Consider the following 20,842-nt stretch of genomic DNA (forward strand, 5'->3'; position numbering starts at 1 on the left):
AATAATATAACTCCAAATTAAATACCGAACCCACTACAAACTCCCCTACTCTCATTAATCAGTAGTTGAGGCCAGAGCCTTCAAAATGGCGCCTGGTTGTGAGGTCACTCTCTTTACCAAACCAACTGGAGCACATGAGGTGAGTCAATGACCATTTGAGTTATTTAAACCTGTAAAATAAAATTACTTTAAAGTATGGTTATGGGTTGTGTTATTTAACAAATTGAGGCGCTGAGAGGTTCCATTAGTAATGGAGACCACCTCCATTACAGAGGTTTTATGAGAAGCACAGGTGGGGCAGCCTACGATGTATTCTTTGAAATCTCTGAGGACGGAGGGCCAGTAGAACCGATGACAATGACGAAGGCCGTCCGACAGATACCTGGCGAGTCTTTCCTTAGGAGCCAGCTGGTAAAGTGTTCCATTGGAAGTTCCAGGTTGCAGATTTATGGCACAATCATGGAGCCAATGATGGGGCGGTGAAGATTCCTTCTTACTAAATATGGCGCGAAGATTCAAGTAGGACTCTGGGACCCAGCCACGTCTCTCGGGTCCACCTCCAGGGAGCCCTGATTGTTGGTTGCAGCTTTGTCCAGTTCAGCGTCCTAGACCAAACAGGAGAGATTACAGTCCGGTCCCCACTCTGCTACTTCACCACTCCTCCAGTCGAGCCGGAGGTTGTGAATCTGCAGCCAGGTGTGACTATGGTGGAAATTTCCCATAAAAAGGCTAATGTAAGAGTTGTCTTACATAGCTTACATTAGATAAATGTAAAGAAAAATAATGGGGAAAGCAAATCAAAAACATAGATGTTGATCGTGCACAACAACAAACCGAAAACCAGCTAGGGAGATCAGAGCATACAACGGCGTGATGCAAAGATCCCAAAATCCTCAAGTCCTCTTTTAACCCTTTTCCCTGGCCCCGGTGGAATGTTCCTTTGTCCAATCAAATTGTCTGACTCCGCACCCAACCTACGGCCTTGGGTTGGGTGCGGAGTCAGGTAGGAGACAACTAGAGTTCAGGATAAAAGGCAGACATATTGTGGTGGTGTGGAGGTTTGCCCCACCCACCATATAACCTAATTGGCTCCCTGGGAGGCGGGCCAGGCTGGTGCCTTTAAGTACAGGTGAACACCTGATTAGGGCTCTTTGTTGGCCTGTGGCTGGTGCCTGTCACAATATCATAATGTCAAGTAACGAAACTCATTGTAACAATAAACCAGTGTGAGCCAATGATTAATGGTTTACATAAGGAGGCTCAGTGTTGGGCCAAAACAATCTCAGATCACATTGTAGCGGTATTATGTCTGAGTGTGTGTCAGAGAAAGTCATCTTTACCGGAACAGACTGATGGGTGACTCTCCAGAGCCAATGGACGTCTAGCGCAGTCGCCTTTGCTGCAGCAGGGAGGGGAAAGGTGCTCACTCCAAGCCCTTCCACCACACGCTAGCCAATTAAACTGACATCAGTGCCTGAATCGATGAGCACGGCTTATAACTAAATGATATATAAACTATTATTTGTAAGATCATACTTCTTCTATTTCTTCTTCTCTAAACAAAACAGCCACATAAATACATTTTTCATTTTTTCATCACTATTTTTGTTCACTCTTCCTCATATTAAAGAAATAAACATAGTGGACTGCAGTTAAATTCAAGACTATTTGTTCTTATCACTGGATTTAAACGACTCAGCTTCATTATTTGTTTTTTTTTACATCATTTTAATTCTGTCATGTCCTTGACTAAAATAAAAGCATGGACGTGTGAACTCATTAATTCAATAAGAAAATATATACAGTACAAGCCACAATCAAACACTGTATAAATGTAACCGCAGTGTCTTCAGACTCAGGAAATTCTGCCAGTTGTCATCGTATCCTGTTCTGGGTCGCGTTACAGGGGAAGCAAATACACAGATAATTCATTACTAACTATATCAACAGGATGCAAGCCCACTGCAAAAAGGCAGAGTTCTACAGCTGTCAATGACCCAAACAAGCTGCGTCTACATAGACTAAAAAACTGAGGCTTAAGACTCCTACAGTACATCACATGAACATGGTCACTGACTAGGTTGATTCTGATTGGTGGGTGGAGGACATTGGCTTGTTTCCTGTCAACGTCAAAGCAGAGGGGAAAAAAACGAAAGTGGCCTAATGAGAAATAAGCCAAACTGTTGTAAGCCGACGAGGAAGCAGAGTCACAGAGCACTCAGGACTGTGTGTTTGTGTGTCTAACCTTTGATCAGGTCAGAACAAACATGGTGTCTGTCACAGAAACAAAGCGGCTGTTCTTTCTACAGCTCCTCATCGCTTCGCTCCCAGCATGCACTGGGGTTCCTGGAGGTCAGTTACCACTTTCTTTGGCTTTTTTCCCTTTGGCCATTTCTCAGTAGAATGTGTGTGAAGTCGAGAATCTTGTAGGTGGGAGTTCTGGCTCTGGTCGACAGGATCTCAGCTCTGCTCTGCTTCTTGCTGCACAGTTCAGTATAGTAATGGTAAAGCTGTATATACGTAGACATAATATTATATCATATGCAAATAGGTTTATGCATGATGGGACATTTTACTAATGTTTTCTCAATAAAATGTGTTCATTTGTTCTGAATGGGAGTACAGCCAAGTAGAAACTGTCCTTATGAATAGCTGTCGCCGTGTTTCTACTGTAAAGGTGTCTGTGTATTACCACATATCAGAGCATATCAAACCCTTAGTAAACAGACGTCCCGCTATCCTTATGTGTTTATACAGCAGCTGTGTTCGTAAACAGACCTGAGGCCAGCATCTTCTTGCATCGTAGCCGTCGGGCGAATTTTCTGTTTGAGGAATTTAAGCAGGGAAACCTGGAGCGAGAGTGCTTGGAGGAGAAATGCTCCTATGAGGAAGCTAAAGAGATCTTCTCTCTTCCCCAGCAGCTGGTGAGTCAAAAATTGAACTGGTTGATCACGTGAGGTTTTAAGTCTCTCATATGTTGTGTCTCATGTTTTCAGGAGACCTTCTGGAGGAAGTACACAGGTAGTAGTGTATAAATAAATAAAAATTTCGAGCCAGACTGTTGGTCTAGGTGTTGAAACGCTTTCTGACCTCTTCCTGTTTGCAGCGGTGGATCAGTGCCTATCTTCTCCCTGTAAGAACGGAGCCACGTGCACTCGTCACCTCTCTACCTATGTCTGCAAGTGTCCAGCCGGCTTCCACGGGTCCAACTGTGACAAAAGTAAAAACTTTATCGTCCTTATGGTTGTGGATGGCTTGAGAAACTTTGTGGCTTTTTTGTGACTACTTCTTCTGTTTCAGTTCGTTTGACCTTCAACGGCTGCCGCTACAGGAACGGGGGATGTGAACACTTCTGCAGAGAGCTTCCAGACCGTTCCTACATGTGTTTCTGTGCTCCAGGGTACAGCCTGGATCAGGACAACAGCACCTGCGTGCCTCAAGGTCTGACATGCTTCACTATAAGGCATTGATTTAAACCAGCTGCAATGTGAAGCACTCTTAATGCTTTAACCTTTGAGTCCAGTCAACTAGAAACCATCTTAACAGCTTACATTTCACCACGAAGGCTGGTTCCAACATTGACTGCTTGGTTTGTGTCTGGTCCAGTTGATGTTCCCTGTGGACGGCCAATGGTCCACGTGGTTCCCAGGGTTGTTAATGGGAAAGTCTGCCCGAAAGGACACTGTCCATGGCAGGTAGGTGGTAGCACCTGTTCTGGTAGGTTCTCCTCTTCTAAAGAGCTCCGCCTTTAGTACAGTAAGTGAGATGCATGTGTTCAGCTGATAAACCCAGACGATAAAGCAGATTAGAAGAACCCCCTTCTGTATTTAGGCCCTGCTGACAGAAAACAATGTCTACAGCTGTGGAGCCATCGTCCTATCAGACCAGTGGATTCTAACTGCAGCTCACTGTGTTTGGAGGAAACCTCTGGCTATTTTCCACATCACTGTTGGTGAGTCGCTCGTATGCAAAGCAGCACCTTAACTATGTGACACAAGAAGTTGGGTCAACACAGGAACAGAAGCAACAAGCAGCTTCGCACAGGCAGCCTGGATCATGGGGCACAGACGGCATCTGCAATAATATGCTACTAAAATACACACGTCAATGCTAATTTAAATGATCATTGTAAAATACTGTATGATGTTTAACACCTAATGGTCTGTCTTTTCTCTGTGAAGGTGAACATGATCGAAAGAAGGATGACATGACTGAGCAGAGGCGGCGGGTGACCGATGTTGTGATTCATCCAGATTACAACCACTCTAGTTATGACAGCGACCTGGCCATGCTGAAGCTCTATCACCCAGTGAAGCTTGGACGCCACGTCGTCCCGATTTGCCTTCCTGCACGAAACAGCACATTTGGACGCACTCTAGCAACCATCCGCTACACCACCGTGTCTGGCTGGGGACGGCTGGCACAGATGGGGTCCCAAGCCAATGTCCTCCAGCGGCTGGAGCTGCCCAGGGTTCCTCTGCAGGAATGCCGCCTCCACACCAAGCTCAACATCACCAGAAACATGCTCTGCGCCGGGCTGAAGAGCGGCGGGCGAGACTCCTGTGAGGGCGACAGCGGAGGCCCCCTGGTCACACGCTACCAGAAAACCTGGTTCCTGATAGGGGTGGTGAGCTGGGGGAAGGGGTGCGCCAACGAGAACATGTACGGTGTCTATGCCAAGGTCAGCAACTTCCTGGACTGGATCGACAAAATCATGTCCACTGGTTAAAATAATCTCACGCACCAATAACAGTTATTAATCATTTGATTATAATTACATTTACATATGAACAATAAAACATTCAATCCTATCACCTGTTCAATCATTTGTCTAAACGTAAAGAAATCAAATCCAGCGAAAAGAGAAAAAGTGCAAATAAACAAAAACAAAACAAAGAAAAGTTTCATTCATTTGGGTTTGAAATTAATCAATATCATGTCAGAACCTAAAAACATCACTTCATTTTCACTGTAAGGACAGCGGGAAGCCACAGAGGATCACAGTCGCTACAGAAGCACAGGTAATAGACTCAACAAAAACACCTTGTCCAGTCGCTGCCTGCTGCTTTAGGTCAATTGTTCCAGTAAGGCCTGGTGGATGCAGAACAGATCCAGCGTGGTGAACCCTGAGGTTCCTGCTGTACCTCAGCCGTCTAGTGGAGCAACACCAGGCCTAGTCAACATGACTCCATGCAGAATAATTTATTTAATTTGAATTTTGGTTACACAATTTAAGGTATATATCTGGAGGGGTTACGCCCTCTTCCCCTGAAACCCGATGCTGAACAGACAAATGGGATGGTTTGATGTCTTTGTGTAGCTGTAGCAGCTAATCAACATCTACAGTCGTCTTCAGTAGAACACTTCAGTCTACAGTATATACACGTATAGAGTCCTACACCAGTTGTTTAGACAGAGCAGGACAACGCTTCCTCTCCTTCATGTGAAGCCTGTTTATGTGGTCTACTGGAGCATGTGATCAGCTGGTGGGGGAGGTTTATCAGACTTTGAACTTTTGGATCCGTAAAGAAGCAGCAGAGCCCTCGTGTTTCTAATGAAGCCAACAATGTGCCTGAGGGTCCTGGTAATCTTGGTCTTCAGCTTCTGCAGCTGCCAGTCAGCGTCAGGTGAGGAGAACTGAAATCAGTCGTAAATGAGTAGCGACTATGGTACAGCTTTGTCTGGATGGAAGGTTTAGTTGCTTATGGCCCATAGAGGGAAAGTCAAACATTAATCATTTCATTCCAGTTAGTTCAATATAGATTGTGATAGTTTACTAGAAGCAAACAAATGCTAATATTAAAAGTGCAGGTCGGGGGTGCCAATTCAGTGTGTATCCATCTTCTGGGCACCATTAATGGGTTTAACTGTAGAAATTAATAGCGATGCGGTGGAAAATGAAGAGAAGCAATTTCATACTGACCAGTTCAGACCAGTGGTTAAAATCCTTTGAATGTATAATAACACAAAAGCACAATTGTGGCAGCAGAGAAGACTCACAGCTGTCCTCCTCTGTGTCAGTATTTCTGAATCCAGACAGAGCCAATGGCATCCTGCACCGGACTCGGAGGCATAACTCTGGATGGTTCGAGGAGCTGCAAAAAGGAAACTTGGAGAGAGAGTGTCTGGAGGAGACCTGCTCATATGAAGAGGCCCGAGAGGTGTACGAGCACACGGAGACCACGGTGCGACCTCACGCTCGGCCTCACAGCTCACAGGGTGGTTCAGTGTTTCAAGTCTAACTCCATTTAACTTTCGCTTCCAACAGAACGAATTCTGGAAAATCTACAATGGTAAGAATTTCTTTACCTTTAAGAGTGTGTGAAAGTAACAGTGATGTAAACACAAGGCCCTTCTTCCTGCTCGGGTCATGCCAGCGGCTTAAAACCCTCCTGCAGATCCTCTGGCCTTCTGAAAGATTAGTCAGCAGAGAGACATTAACATGATTCTGCTCATTAATCCTCCCATCCTCCCCCACTGCAGTAGGATTGTATCACCTGTAACAACAGTGCTGGTGCTCTGGCTTAAACTGGTGTTTCAGAAAAATAAAGCCACTGTGATAGAAGGTTGATCAGTGGTAGAGTAGGTGGCTCTAAACCTTCCGCCTAAGCATCAAACATTTCACAGAATTTTAGGATCACGTGTAGTTTCATCTTCATACTATGACTATTAGTATAGTCATAGTATGAAGTGTTGTGTGTTATAAGTGTGTTATGACTGTTTTTTTCTCAGTGACTGACAGCTGTCTGTCCAATCCCTGTCTGAACGGTGGAACCTGCTACTCCCAGAGTTCATCCTACAACTGCTTCTGCCTGCCACAGTTCACCGGGATCAACTGTGAGCTGGGTAAAGACACACACACACACACACACACACACACACACACACACACACACACACACACACACACACACACACACACACACACACACACACACACACACACACACACACACACACACACACACACACACATCTCAGGGCTGATGGTAAAGACTCAGCCATTGATCTGTGTATGAAACTTCTCGGCTCAGCTGCTCCTGGTCCCAGTGTTACAGACACAGGCCTGATGGGTACAACTGTTATTCTGACTACCTCACAGACTGAATCCGTGACCTCACCTCTGGTATCCAGCTCGTCACTGAACTTCATCCTCTAGCTCTGCTTTAGTGTGGCCATCCTGGTCCGCCCCGTGTCTATTGTTGTTTCCCCAAACTGGTCTTTCTCTATCTAGTGATCTGTTACTGTTGGATCTCATTTCACCTTTTACTGGTTCTACTTATTACCACCGTCTCTAAACCTCCCTTGCCTGTGTTATTATTAATTTATTTGTATTATTAAAAAGTGTTCAATCTGGCCAATAAAATGGACCCAGCCAGAGATTCTGATATTGGCATCAGAGAAAGCATGATTATTAGGATGCCTCACTACATCTAAAGCTTTGACATCAGTAACCCTTGTCCTTCAGCCCTGCAGCCCTGTCTGTTGTAGTTCACTCCTCAGAAGCTAATCAGTCAGAGATCGATCGTAGATCAGGGTCTGGTGCAACACTAGCTGCTGTAGCATCCATTCAGCTGAGTTTAAGGAACTAGACGAGGTAGAGGAAGTTACTGTTTCTATTTAAATCATATGCCGCTGTTTTAACAACAGCACAATGAGGCTTCACACTCTGACTGTTAGTGATTATTATTTATTTACACAATTTCACCTGTTTCTGTTACATGTGGACACGCACTGTACACTATATGTTTGTTCTCATTGCCGTGTGCTCAAAAAACGTAATTGTTGTTGTTATATTCTTTAAATGCCAGTCGTAATTAAATCCTTACACAGATCAGCTGTCATTCAGAATTCTTGATGGTATCTGTGCTGTCCTCAGAGGCCCAGACTGTCCCCAGCACCTGCCTGCTGGATAACGGCGGCTGCGAGCATTTCTGCAGTGAAGGCGAGGGAGGACTAAGGCTCAACTGTTCGTGCGCTGATGGCTACTTCCTAAATGAAGACGGGCTGAGCTGCACAGCAAGAGGTGGACATTTCATTCACAAAAAAAGAAAAATACATTTAAGCATATATATGATTGATAATGACACACTGTTTAGATTCATTTAGATTAATGTCTTTCAATTGCATCAGGTCAGTGAAACGTCTGGAATACTGATACTGGACGGTTAAGTAGCCTGGGGTTAAGTAGCCTCAGTTTGGTATTAATGAAGAGGACTAAATAATAACATGGCCCACAAAACAGGTAGAGGACATCCTTTTCCACAGAAGGTCCTGCCATTAGTAGGACCCCGACAGGCAAGACAATTAATGTCAAGATGAATGTCTCAGAGCTGTTGTCAGACGCTGGTACAGTGGTCTCCGCAACGTTGGATTCATTACATGACAGTCATCACAACTTGACAAACTGAAACAAAGGAGATGGTCAAATGTGGCCTATTCTGGCCATATTGATCTTTAACAACAACTACTGTAGCACCGTTCTCAGATTTGGATGAAGATGTGTGTAAAAATATAAAGGCCATGAGTGACACCAACGTGAACCAAACCAACCACAGTGTGTTCCAGTTACTTTTCCACAGATTTGTTGTTAACTGTAGTCTTGTGTGGATTCAGATTCTATAGCATGTGGCATGGTCCCTATCCTGCAGCATGAAAGCAAAGTTCACCAGCTCGACCCTCGAGCAAGAATCGTGGGAGGAACGGAATGTCCCAAGGGTGAATGTCCCTGGCAGGTGAGTTCAAGAAGCAGGTGACTCACTTGACGATACCTCTGGGTTGGTTACTGCACAAGCTGTAAAACTCAGCCAAGGATGGATCATAATAGGAACCTGATTGTTACTTGAAGAAACACGTATTGTATTCCAGAGACGTTTTGGTTGTTGTTATGCAGCTTTGTTCCCACCAGTTTTACCCGGTGAATGTCCTGTGTAAAAGCAGGTCCTAATGAAAGTGTTGCTGTCTGTTTTGAAGGTTTTGCTGGTCTATAAAGGAAAAGGCTTCTGTGGAGGAGTGATATATAAACCCATGTGGATCCTCACAGCGTCTCATTGCATGGAGAACACGGACGTTCACTTTCTGAAGGTGGTTGCAGGTTGGACTCCGTCTCTACATTTGAAACATGCTGCTAAATTTAAAAATGTGACTTTTGTAGCAACAGATACATGAACAGGATGTTTACCGGCCAACTGCATCAACTCAAACCTTTAATGCAACTCTATCACAAACTCAGAAAACAAATCAATACATAAACTAGCCTTATTTTTACTTCCGTAAATCCACATTTTTCGTTATCCGTGCCATTTACTGCCAGCACTGTGTTTCATTGTCCAACACTGTGGTCTGTGACGTTAGACTTAGCCACCATTCACCCATCGGTAACAACATGCCAGACAACGTGTTGGTCCCGTTTAGTCAAAACAGCCCTGAGTTGTTACAAAATGAACCTCTTTTGACCCCTGATGGTGAGCTTTGATCTCTGGACAGTGATGCCACCAGCAGATTCTAATGACGTGAGGTAGAGCCTCACGGATCCTACGGATGCTCCAGTAAATTGAGCCCTATGGAGTCAAATTATTTATTTTAATTAATTAAAATTAAATTAATTAATGATTAGACAGACATGACGGCTCATATTCATGTGTATGAAATGTGACATTACTCTTGTGATTTGCGGAGGTGATGCAGTTGCACCAACGTTAAACTGGTGTTTCTATCATACATTAATGTAGCATGTTAGCTGACAGGCTATTAGCAATGCTATGCTATGTTATGATGCAGCTGGAGTTAAGATGGGTTTGTTCTAGTAACGCTACCATTGTGACTCTGTGTGACCATTTATCAGACCACAGTAAACACGTTTGCTTTAGGTGAGCACGTTTATTTTAACAATTGCTTTTGTACAGGCTATATGTACAGTAATGCAGTTGTAAGACAGGCTTGGATTTCAATGCAGGATCTTGGTCCTTCCCGCTGATCAACCCTGTCTACAAGTAAACAGAAGTCCAGTGCTGCTGCAGGGTCTCTCAAGGAGTCATCGATACCAAAGACACAGGCAGAAAAATCTGAAAAATCGTGATTGTTTATTTAGTCCGCAGCATTCACTTTCAACCATCAGCTGAGACCTACACCTTCTCTGACTCTGCTTCGCTTCACCCACAGTTTACTTAGGCGCTGATAGCTCCGGCCGACAGGTAACAGGTAAATCAGAAAAGGACCAGACGCTCCTGATTGTTCACAAAAAAACACGACACAAAACACAAGTGAAACCAGTGACGTGCGGTCAGGGGAGGCAGGGCCTCACCTCGCCTGACAGTACCATAACATGACTAAAAAAACGTAAAATAAAAATTTATTTCTGTCCATTTATCTGTCTTATACATGTTATAAAAAATATTTTTCCCTATAATTTTAATTATCTTAAAATTTTCCTGAGTAAAAATCGTTAGATCTGCACATTTTCTGATCTAATATGGCAAGAAATCGGAAGAGAGGCACCAGCTAGGGGAGCCTCAGCCCCGATGCTGAAACTGTCAGTGAATAGGCCGATACAAGATCCCGACACAATCCTTTTTTATTTCACATTTTGTCTCCAGCATAATGTTAGCAGCCTTCAGACAGATTCATTCTACACCATGACTTTAGGCACAACCTGCCTAATGTGTTTATCAATGTTTTTGTGACATAATTACTTTTCTGATCGCACTAAACCCGTAAAACCAGAAAAGATATGTTCCTTCATATGGGGTGCCAAATGTAAAAGAAGCACCTATAACTAGTTTTCTCACAGTTAACTAAATGACACAACATGTTTTCTCACATTTACAGATGTAGCGGAAAATTTCGCTGCCTCGCTCCTGCTGGATTTCAGGCTGATCTTGTTATGACATTAGCATGACTTAGATACCATTCCACCAAGCCCCCCTACACCAGTCATGACCCCCCACTGTGATGTACTTAATGCGTCGCTGCCTTGTTAACGCCCCCTAAACCTTTTTTTAAAAAATGACCTGCAATTGCGCAGTCATGCACTGTCAGGGCGTTGTAGCTCACGGACCCACATGCACAGCACAGCACAGCTTGAAGATGGTGAATAAGAGTTTATTCCGAAAACACAGAGTCCAGATCAGGCAGGGTCATACACAGGTGGTCAATACGTAGCAGTACAAAGGATCAGGCAGAATCGGTGTCAGGGACAGGCAAGGTTCGTTAACAAGGCTCAAGATTACAGTACCGTTCCGTCAGAGGTAGGGCCGTCGTCAGGTAAGCAAGCATGGTCGTTAACGGACAGGATCAGAGGCCAAGGCGTACAACACAGACAGGGTCGGCGTCGGTGGTCAAAAACAAGGTACAAGATAACAAGGCTGGGCTAGAAATCAGAACGCTGGAATGTGGTGAATGTCACGCAACAATCTGGCAAAGTACTGGGGTGAGAGGTGGTGCTTAAATACAAGGTGAACTGATTACTGATGAAGTGCAGGTGTGGATAATGACCGGTAGAAGCAGGGACCAGTTGTGACATGACGTAAACAGGAAGTCCTTTCAAAGTAATGCCGGAAGTTGACCCAAGACGTGACATGCACCAGGTGGAGCAGTGATGTGTAATCCAGGCTCACAGGTAGACTGGAAGTGCATGAGGTTTGTGTATATATGCACACACTCTACTCTCTCCCTCCGCGGGTGGTCTCATCCACTTTCCAAGCTCGGATCCTCTACCAGAGGCCAGGGAGCTTGAGGGTTCTGCGCAGTATCCTTGCTCTTCCTAGGACTGCACTTTTCTGGACTAAGATTTCTGATGTTTTTCCAGTGATCTGTTGTAGCCACTCCTCCAGTTTGGGGGTCACTGCCCCAAGTGCTCCGATCACCACAGGCACCACTGTGGCCTTCACCTCTCCAGTTCTTCTCTGAGCCCTTGGTATTTCTCTAGTTTCTCATGTTCCTTTTTCTTGATGTTGCTATCGCTTGGTATTGCCACATCCACCACTACGGCTTTCCTCTGTTCTTTTTCCACCACCACAATGTCTGGTTGGTTCGCCATTACCATTCTGTCAGTCTGGATCTGGAAGTCCCACAGGATCTTGGCTCGCTCGTTCTCTACCACCTTGGGAGGTGTTTCCCACTTTGACCTTGGGGTTTCCAGTCCACACTCCGCGCATATGTTCCTGTATACTATGCCAGCCACTTGGTTATGGCGTTCCATGTTTGCTTTGCCTGCCAGCATCTTACACCCTGCAGTTATGTGCTGGATCGTCTCAGGGGCCTCTTTGCACAGTCTACACCTTGGGTCTTGTCTGGTGTGGTAGATCTGGGCTTCTATGGCTCTGGTGCTCAGGGCCTGCTCCTGTGCAGCCAGGATGAGTGCCTCTGTGCTGTCCTTCAGCACGGCCCTTTCAAGCCATTGGTAGGATTTGTTGAGATCAGCCACTTCAGTTATGTTCCGGTGGTACATCCCGTGCAAGGGCTTGTCCTCCCATGATTGTCCCTCTTCCAGCATCTCATCCTCTGTTCTCCACTGCCTGAGACATTCACTCAGCACGTCATCTGTCGGAGCCTTATACTTGTACTTATGGATCTTGGATGTTTCATCCCGGATAGGGGCTCTCACGCTCACTAGTCCTCGGCCTCCTTCCTTGCGGCTAGCGTACAGTCTCAGGGTGCTGGATTTGGGGTGGAACCCTCCATGCATGGTGAGGAGCTTTCGTGTCTTAACATCTGTGGTCTGTATCTCTTCCTTTGGCCACCTTATTATTCCCGCAGGGTATCTGATCACTGGCAGGGCGTAGCTGTTTATTGCCCGGGATTTGTTCTTGCCATTGAGCTGGCTTCTTAGGACTTGCCTTACTCGTTGGAGGTATTTGGCTGTTGCCGCATTCCTTGTTGCCTGTTCAAGGTTGCCGTTCGCCTGTGGTATTCCAAGGTACTTGTAATTGTCCTCAATGTCTGCTATTGTTCCTTCTGGGAGTGAGACCCCTTCTGTGTGGATTACCTTGCCTCTCTTTGTCACCATCCTCCCACATTTCTCGAGCCCGAATGACATCCGGATGTCTAAGCTGTAGATCCTTGTGGTGTGGATCAGCGAGTCGATGTCTCGCTCATTCTTAGCGTACAGCTTGATGTCATCCATGTAGAGGAGGTGACTTATGGTGGCCCCGTTCCGAAGTCGGTATCCATAGCAAGTGTTGTTTATAATTTGGCTGAGGGGGTTCAGACCTATGCAGAACAGCAGTGGGGACAGTGTATCTCCTTGGTATATGCCACATTTGATGGATACTTGGGCAAGTGACTTCCCATTGGCTTCAAGGGTGGTTCTCCACAACCTCATCGAGTTTGCGATGAAGGCCCTTAGATTTCTGTTGATGTTGTACAGCTCCAAGCATTCAGTGATCCATGTGTGTGGCATTGAGTCATAGGCTTTCTTGTAGTCGATCCAGGCTGTGCACAGGTTGGTGTGTCACACTCTGCAGTCTTGGGCAACTGTTCTGTCAACAAGGAGTTGGTGTTTGGCTCCTCTGGTATCCTTACCAATGCCCTTCTGTGCTTCGCTCATGTATTGACCCATGTGCCCCCTTATCTTAGCGGCGATGATGCATGACATGAGCTTCCATGTTGTGGAGAGACAGGTTATTGGCCAGTAGTTGGATGGGACTGTACCCTTTGAGGGATCCTTCATTATCAGGATCGTTCGCCCTTCAGTTAGCCATTTAGGGTGAGTCCCATCCCTTAGCAGCTGGTTCATTTGTGCTGCCAGGCGCTCATGGATTGCAGTGAGCTTCTTTAGTCAGTAGATGTGGATCATGTCAGGGCCAGGTGCTGTCCAGTTTTTCATACCTGAGACTCTTTGTTGGATGTCTGCCACTGTGATAGTCACTGGATTCTGTTCAGGGAGGTTGCTGTGCTCTTCCCTCAGATCCACCAGCCACTGTGCATCGCTGTTGTGTGACGCCTCCCTCTCCCATATACCTTTCCAGTACTGTTCAGTTTCCAGCCTTGGCAGGTCTGCTCTGCTGTTATTACCCTGCCATTGAGAGTACACTTTCGCAGGTTGTGTTGTGAACAGCCGGTTTATTCGTCTGGCTTCATTGTCTCTGGTGTATCTCTTTAGGCGGCTGGCCAAGGCTTGTAGCCTTTGCTTGGCAGTTTTGAGTGCTTCAGGTATGGTCATCTGGCTGTACCTCTTGGGCATCGGTCTTTTCATTGCACCTCTCTGGGCCTCTGTCATTTGGCTCACTTCCCTCCGAGCTGCCTTGATTTTTGCCTCCAACCTTCGTTTCCATGGTGGGTATTGTTTCTCATGGCTCCCATGGTTGCTCTTATAGCCGAGCACCTCTAGGATCACTGATGCTGAAGCGTATATCAGCTCATTGGTTTCCGTGATTGTTGTGGTAGGGATCGCTCTCAATGCTGCATTCACATCTTCCATGAGACTTTCTGATCGTACTTCACTTAGCCGTTGTAGTTGGCTTCGGGGTTGCCTGTTCAATCTCGCCATGATCTTATCTTTCAGGTCAGTCGCTGCCTCGCTCAGCGTGTCTGTGCTCATTGGGGCTTCGTACCCAGTTCCCAGTTGGGGAGATGGTGAAACCTCCCCTCTGACCTGGCGTCCTGGCTCCCCCTTGCCGTAGCATTTGTGTTGTATCTCGTCAATCTCAAGTTGTGATAGCAGTTGCCGTTTGTGGATGTTGGAACACTGAGCTACTAGTTGCTTCGCCGTCAGTCTTGAATGTATATACCACGTCCCCCATGAAGGACATATAATGTAGAAGCTCCTTGAGAAACATTTCTGTTCTAAAAGAATGTACCCAACTTTCAGACTACCTGGTTTAGAAAATGGTCAAAAGAACTGGATGTTTATAAAATCTGTAAATAAAACTTGTTAAAAAGAAAGCATTTAGTTCATGGTTTAGGATTTAAAAGTTTCTTATATTAAACCACCAACTAACAAAAACGGTTTGTTTAAAAAAAACTGTGGGTGGGAAGTTGTGTGCTTTAACCACTAGGCTCTTTGAAGTGATGGATCTCTGATAAATCTTCTGTTGGTTACATCAGGTAACAGCACTGCAGGACTCTGGTGCTTTGGGGAGAAGGGGGTGGTGTGAAACCAGTCTAACTAGTGCTGTGGATTGGTTGTTCTGTCTGAAAAGAGGCCCTCTATTGTTATGTTCATTTAAGCTTCATTAGAAGATGCAAAATGCTCATTTTGTTTAATTTAAAAAAGCTTCTAAAGCAGGCAGACTGACACACACTACATCCAAGTGAATATGGCCAAATATCTAAAATGAAAATTTAAGAATTTCATTAGGTACGTTAGTAAAGTCCAATTCAACCTAATACAGCCAGTAACTGATAAACCTCCAGAAGGTACCTTGGCAGCTGTGGCAGCGTGAGCTGCAGATGCTTATCTATGATTAAAAAAAGTAAGTACAATATTCAATTCTGACATAAAGTCAACTTTTCAAGTTTTCTCAACTTTTTAGTTGACTGTTTAGACAGACTATTGTCTGTCTGTCTGTTTGTCTGTCTGCCCTAGCAAACGGTGAAGAACTGACGTTATCAGATCTATGTCCTGTTCTCAGAACTGTGCCTATACTTGCTGTTTGACCCTAACTCTACAGGTCAGATACTAAAGCTCCACCTTTTGGTTTTACCCTAGAATTGCGTCTTTGGTGCTAAAATGGGGGTGGCCTCATTATCATTTTTAACACCTTCCCCAGACAGACCAAGGAGGGGGGCTGCTGACAGTCGGCTCATGAGGGTGTGATAAGTGTGTGATCAGCGTCAGAAAGGGCACTGACAGTTGTGACTGAAATCAGCGAAAATGAACCGCTCCATCTGTAGTTAAATGTGCAAAAGTATAAATGTAAATGTTAAATCTAAATGTAAATGTTAAATCTAAATGTTAAATGTTAAATCTAAATGTTAAATGTAAATCTAAATGTTAAATGTAAATCTAAATGTTAAATGTAAATGTTAAATGATCGAACTGAATATTTAAGTAGACTCCACCCCCTATTATCCTAGATCAGTGACGCGGACTCAAACACGTCAAAAAGTAGCATAGCTCCGCCCACATCTGACTCTGGATCGGTGGACGACAATACTGGAGAGAAGCCTGAAGTCGAAGCCATCATGGCTGCCAGCTCTGACTCCCTCCCGTCGGGGGAGATTGAACGGGCTGTAACGGCAGGTGTGCGGGCTGAGGCTCCGCTTCAAACTGCTGTTCTGTTGTAAACACCATTAATGGGGAGTTAAGTAGGTTTAAATGGAATATTTCTGTGGCGCCAGTGGAGAATTAGTTAGCTAACTATACTAGCTAGCCGAAGTTACGTCCAGGCTAAAAAGAAAGGTTTTCAGATCAGATGTGGGCGGGGTTTGCGCGCACTGTTTGAGGTGATTGAGTTCGCGTGTCTGATCTTAGTCCAGTCCTGTTTGAGGGTAGGGGTGGAGTCTACTTGCCATTCATGAATATTCAGTTTACACTCGGCGAACATTTAATATTTACATTTAACATTTACATTTAACATTTACATTTAACATTTACATTTAACATTTACATTTAACATTTACATTTAGACTTTTGCACATTTACCTAAATGTGAGAAAACATGTTGTGTCATTTAGTTAAATGTGAGAAAACTAGTTATAGGTGCTCCTTTTACATTCGGCACCCCATACCTTCAAGACCTAATATGTTATATGGCGAGATAGGAATGATGATAAAATGTAAAATACAGTATGGCCAGTATTAATACGCATTCTGACAATTAAAAAGTGAACAATACACACTTTTAAGACATTATGATTGTAAAATCTGACTGAGGACTTTATGCCTTTGAGGCCTCCCCTGCCTACCCTGACCGCACATCACTGGTTTTGTGTCGTGTTTTCAGGATCAGGAGCATCTTGTCCTTTACCAATTTACCGATAGCTGATAGAAATTTTCAGGACAAGTCAACAACTCAAACTGATTGTTTTCCTTAAAGCATTTTTGTGGCAGGATGTATCATTCTGCAGAATAAGACCACAGCCATCAAAGTATTCATGACAGGATCCATGTGGTTGGCTGGACCCAAAGACTCAGCAGAACATGCCCACAACATCACACTGACAGCTTACATTTTACCTGGTGCCATTTGGTCCAGGTGTCAACACACCCATTCATTCATGTAACATGAATCATCGGACCAAGAACCTTCTGTTATTGCACTGTGGCCTAGTTCTGAAGCTCAAGTGACCATTTGTGCTGCTTGGGCAGCACCACAGCCAACACACACACACACATTGTGTATTCTGACACTGTTATATCAGAACTAGCAGAATCTGAACCTTGAGCCTTATCAGTGCATAATTTAAAAGGAGGCCCAAATTAAAAGGACTCTACTGTAGGTAAATGGTCAGAGCCAAATCTGTTACGCTAAATGACACAGTCACATACCTGGATCAAACTATGGAGACAGATTATGCTGTAGAATGTTTTAAAAATCGAGCTAAAAGTTCAAAACATGTATAGTAACATTGAGATTCCCGTTAGATTTCAGCAGTGGGAGCTACAGTACATAACTGAGATACCTTCACGTCAAACTTGTTAGCTTTGCTGCTTTCAGACCAATTGTGCTGCCTCATATAAACCCCAATGAGAGGGTTGGTCATCATCAGGGGCATGTTACACTAGTGTGACTGCTGTGTACGTATATACTGGTTGTGTTAACTGAACATGTTCTTTGTTCTTCAGGTGAACACAACACTGAGGAAAACGAAGGCACAGAGCAGCTGATCCAAGTAGCTGAGATCATCATGCATGAGAGGTATGCACCTCTCACGGCTGACAACGACGTGGCCTTGCTACGCCTGGTGGCGCCCATCACCTGGACCCAGTACATCGTGCCCGTCTGCCTACCCACTCGCCAACTGGCCGAGCGGGAGCTCTGGGCCGTCAGCCTACACACAGTGAGTGGCTGGGGAAGGAGAGGGGAGCACGGACCCACCTCCAATGTCCTGAGAAGCCTGAAAGTGCCTCGGATCCGGACACAGCAGTGTATAGAGGAGAGCGGCGTGGTGCTGACAGAAAACATGTTCTGTGCTGGCTACATCGAAGGCAAGCAGGACTCATGTAAGGGCGACAGCGGTGGGCCCCTGGTGACACAGTACAGGAAGACAGTGTTCCTGCTGGGGATCGTCAGCTGGGGGAAGGGCTGCGCCCGCCCCGGTAACTATGGCATCTATACCCGCCTGTCAAACTACCTGGAGTGGATCCAAAACCGAACCGCAGCAACCGATCAGCCCAAGAACCACACAAAGGTTCCACATGACAACCTGACCACCTGAGGTCAGTCAGTGCTCGAAAATTTACATTTATTTTGGCAGGTTCAGGTTTGATCACTAACACCTTCCTAAATGTGTATTTAATATATTTTCCAGTTTAACTATGGAATAAGTTACAGGAAACATCGGAACAGTATTTTGGCTTAGGTTTGACAGAGTAACAGGTTGTTACACTGTTTGAAATCAGTTTAGACAAATGATTGTTCTATTTCGTGACTGTGCTGCATGATTTGCTGGTGTCACTGTTACAGAAATGCTGATATGTCCACATGTCTATGGGGTGCCAAATGTAAAAAGAGCACCTATAACTAGTTTTCTCACATTTAACTAAATGACACAACATGTTTTCTCACATTTAGTTAAATGTGCAAAAGTCTAAATGTAAATGTAAATGTTAAATGTAAATGTTAAATGTAAATGTTAAATGTTAAATGTTAAATGTTAAATGTCAAATGTTAAATGTTTAATGTAAATGTAAATGTAAATGTAAATGTAAATGTAAATGTAAATGTAAATGTTAAATGTACGAGAATGTATATCTACCTGCACATTCATGAATATTCATGATCTCATATCATGAATATTCATGAATGTGCAAGTAGACTCCATCCCTACCCTCAAACAGCGCTGGTCTCAGATCAGAGACGAAAACTCAAACACCTCAAACAGTGCGCGCAAACCCCGCCCACATCTGATCTGTAGACCTTTTAGTTAACTTCCGCACACCTGCCGTTACAGCCCGTTCAATCTCCCCCAACGGGAGGGAGTTGGAGCTGGCGGCCATGATGGCTTTGACTTCAGGCTTCTCTCCAGTATTTTCGTGCACCGATCCAAAGTCAGATGTGGGCGGAGCTATGCGTACTGTTTGACGTGTTTGAGTCCGCGTCACTGATCTAGGATAGTAGGGGGTGGAGTCTACTTAAATATTCAGTTCGATCATTTAACATTTACATTTAACATTTACATTTAACATTTAACATTTACATTTACATTTAAAATTTAGATTTAACATTTAGATTTAACATTTAGATTTAACATTTAACATTTAGATTTACATTTAACATTTAACATTTACATTTAACATTTACATTTAACATTTACATTTATATTTAACATTTACATTAGTATTTAACATTAGATAGACTTTTGCACATGTAACTAAATGTGAGAAAACATGTTGTGTCATTTAGTTAAATGTGAGAAAACTAGTTATAGGTGCTGCTTTTACATTTGGCACCCCATACATGTCATCATTCATGCACACAGTCCATAGTTTAAGTGGAACTGCAGTCCTTGTGTGATTTATAAGTATAATATAGTTCAAATGTTTTCAAAGAACTGAATAATGTTGAAGGTGAAGATGTTTAGCATCTGTGGTGACCTGTATGATCACTGCACGATACCGAATTAAACTCCTTCAACAGCTTTTTTGTTGTGTCTTTTATTATTGTTTATCTCTTTGCAGTTCTTTGGTGGGTCCATTTACTGGTGTTGTCTCATGAAGCTCATTTCATGCATTAAATCACCTCATGTTAGAGAATATGCCAGAGGCACAAGAACAAAAAATACAACACAAAACACCAACAACCACAGTAATTTACAATTCAGGAGGGGAAAGTGGCCACATGACCATCCTAAAAGCATTAGGAAAGTCAACAAGACAAAACACAGACTGGACTGGACTATCTGAGACACATATACAACATATTCAATCTAAATAGTGGAATACAGGCAAACAGACACTCAACAAGAAAATAAGACTCATAAGCAAAACAAGACTCACAAACAAAGCTCTCTATGAGTGACAGAGTCATGATAGCAATGAGTTGTAGCAGATGTTGTGTATTTATACTGAAGGCAAAAGGGAAGGCACAGCTGAGTGTGGTGGTGATAACACTGGGGATGGGGGAACCAAGAAAGTGGGAGTGGCTGGATGCGAGGGGGCGTGACCAGCTGCCCAGGGTTCCTCTGCAGGAATGCCGCCTCCACACCAAGCTCAACATCACCAGAAACATGCTCTGCGCCGGGCTGAAGAGCGGCGGGCGAGACTCCTGTGAGGGCGACAGCGGAGGCCCCCTGGTCACACGCTACCAGAAAACCTGGTTCCTGATAGGGGTGGTGAGCTGGGGGAAGGGGTGCGCCAACGAGAACATGTACGGTGTCTATGCCAAGGTCAGCAACTTCCTGGACTGGATCGACAAAATCATGTCCACTGGTTAAAATAATCTCACGCACCAATAACAGTTATTAATCATTTGATTATAATTACATTTACATATGAACAATAAAACATTCAATCCTATCACCTGTTCAATCATTTGTCTAAACGTAAAGAAATCAAATCCAGCGAAAAGAGAAAAAGTGCAAATAAACAAAAACAAAACAAAGAAAAGTTTCATTCATTTGGGTTTGAAATTAATCAATATCATGTCAGAACCTAAAAACATCACTTCATTTTCACTGTAAGGACAGCGGGAAGCCACAGAGGATCACAGTCGCTACAGAAGCACAGGTAATAGACTCA

At 44.3% G+C, this 20,842-nt stretch overlaps 2 protein-coding genes across 3 annotated transcripts; both read left to right on the forward strand.

Annotated features, from left to right (window-relative positions):
- Positions 1 to 2,171: 2,171 nt before the first annotated feature.
- LOC114848295 (coagulation factor VII-like) lies at positions 2,172 to 4,903 on the forward strand. 2 transcript variants are annotated; one of them, XM_029138691.3, is made up of 8 exons: positions 2,172 to 2,352; positions 2,761 to 2,924; positions 2,997 to 3,021; positions 3,107 to 3,220; positions 3,301 to 3,441; positions 3,607 to 3,695; positions 3,832 to 3,952; positions 4,182 to 4,903. In XM_029138691.3, the coding sequence occupies exons 1-8, from the start codon at positions 2,268 to 2,270 to the stop codon at positions 4,727 to 4,729; spliced, it is 1,287 nt and encodes a 428-aa protein (XP_028994524.1). In that variant the 5' UTR covers positions 2,172 to 2,267; the 3' UTR covers positions 4,730 to 4,903. The 2 variants fall into 2 exon arrangements, with proteins under 2 accessions (XP_028994524.1, XP_028994504.1); XM_029138671.3 differs by having other exon boundaries at positions 2,758 to 2,924; positions 4,182 to 4,902.
- A 592-nt stretch (positions 4,904 to 5,495) lies between these two features.
- On the forward strand, positions 5,496 to 19,744 carry f7 (coagulation factor VII). Its single transcript, XM_029138651.3, has 8 exons — positions 5,496 to 5,627; positions 6,022 to 6,185; positions 6,269 to 6,293; positions 6,733 to 6,846; positions 7,880 to 8,026; positions 8,617 to 8,735; positions 8,974 to 9,094; positions 17,729 to 19,744. The coding sequence occupies exons 1-8, from the start codon at positions 5,555 to 5,557 to the stop codon at positions 18,319 to 18,321; spliced, it is 1,356 nt and encodes a 451-aa protein (XP_028994484.1). The 5' UTR covers positions 5,496 to 5,554; the 3' UTR covers positions 18,322 to 19,744.
- Positions 19,745 to 20,842: the final 1,098 nt, after the last annotated feature.

This window comes from Betta splendens, chromosome 2 (assembly GCF_900634795.4).
Source record: "Betta splendens chromosome 2, fBetSpl5.4, whole genome shotgun sequence".
NCBI lineage: Eukaryota > Metazoa > Chordata > Actinopteri > Anabantiformes > Osphronemidae > Betta > Betta splendens.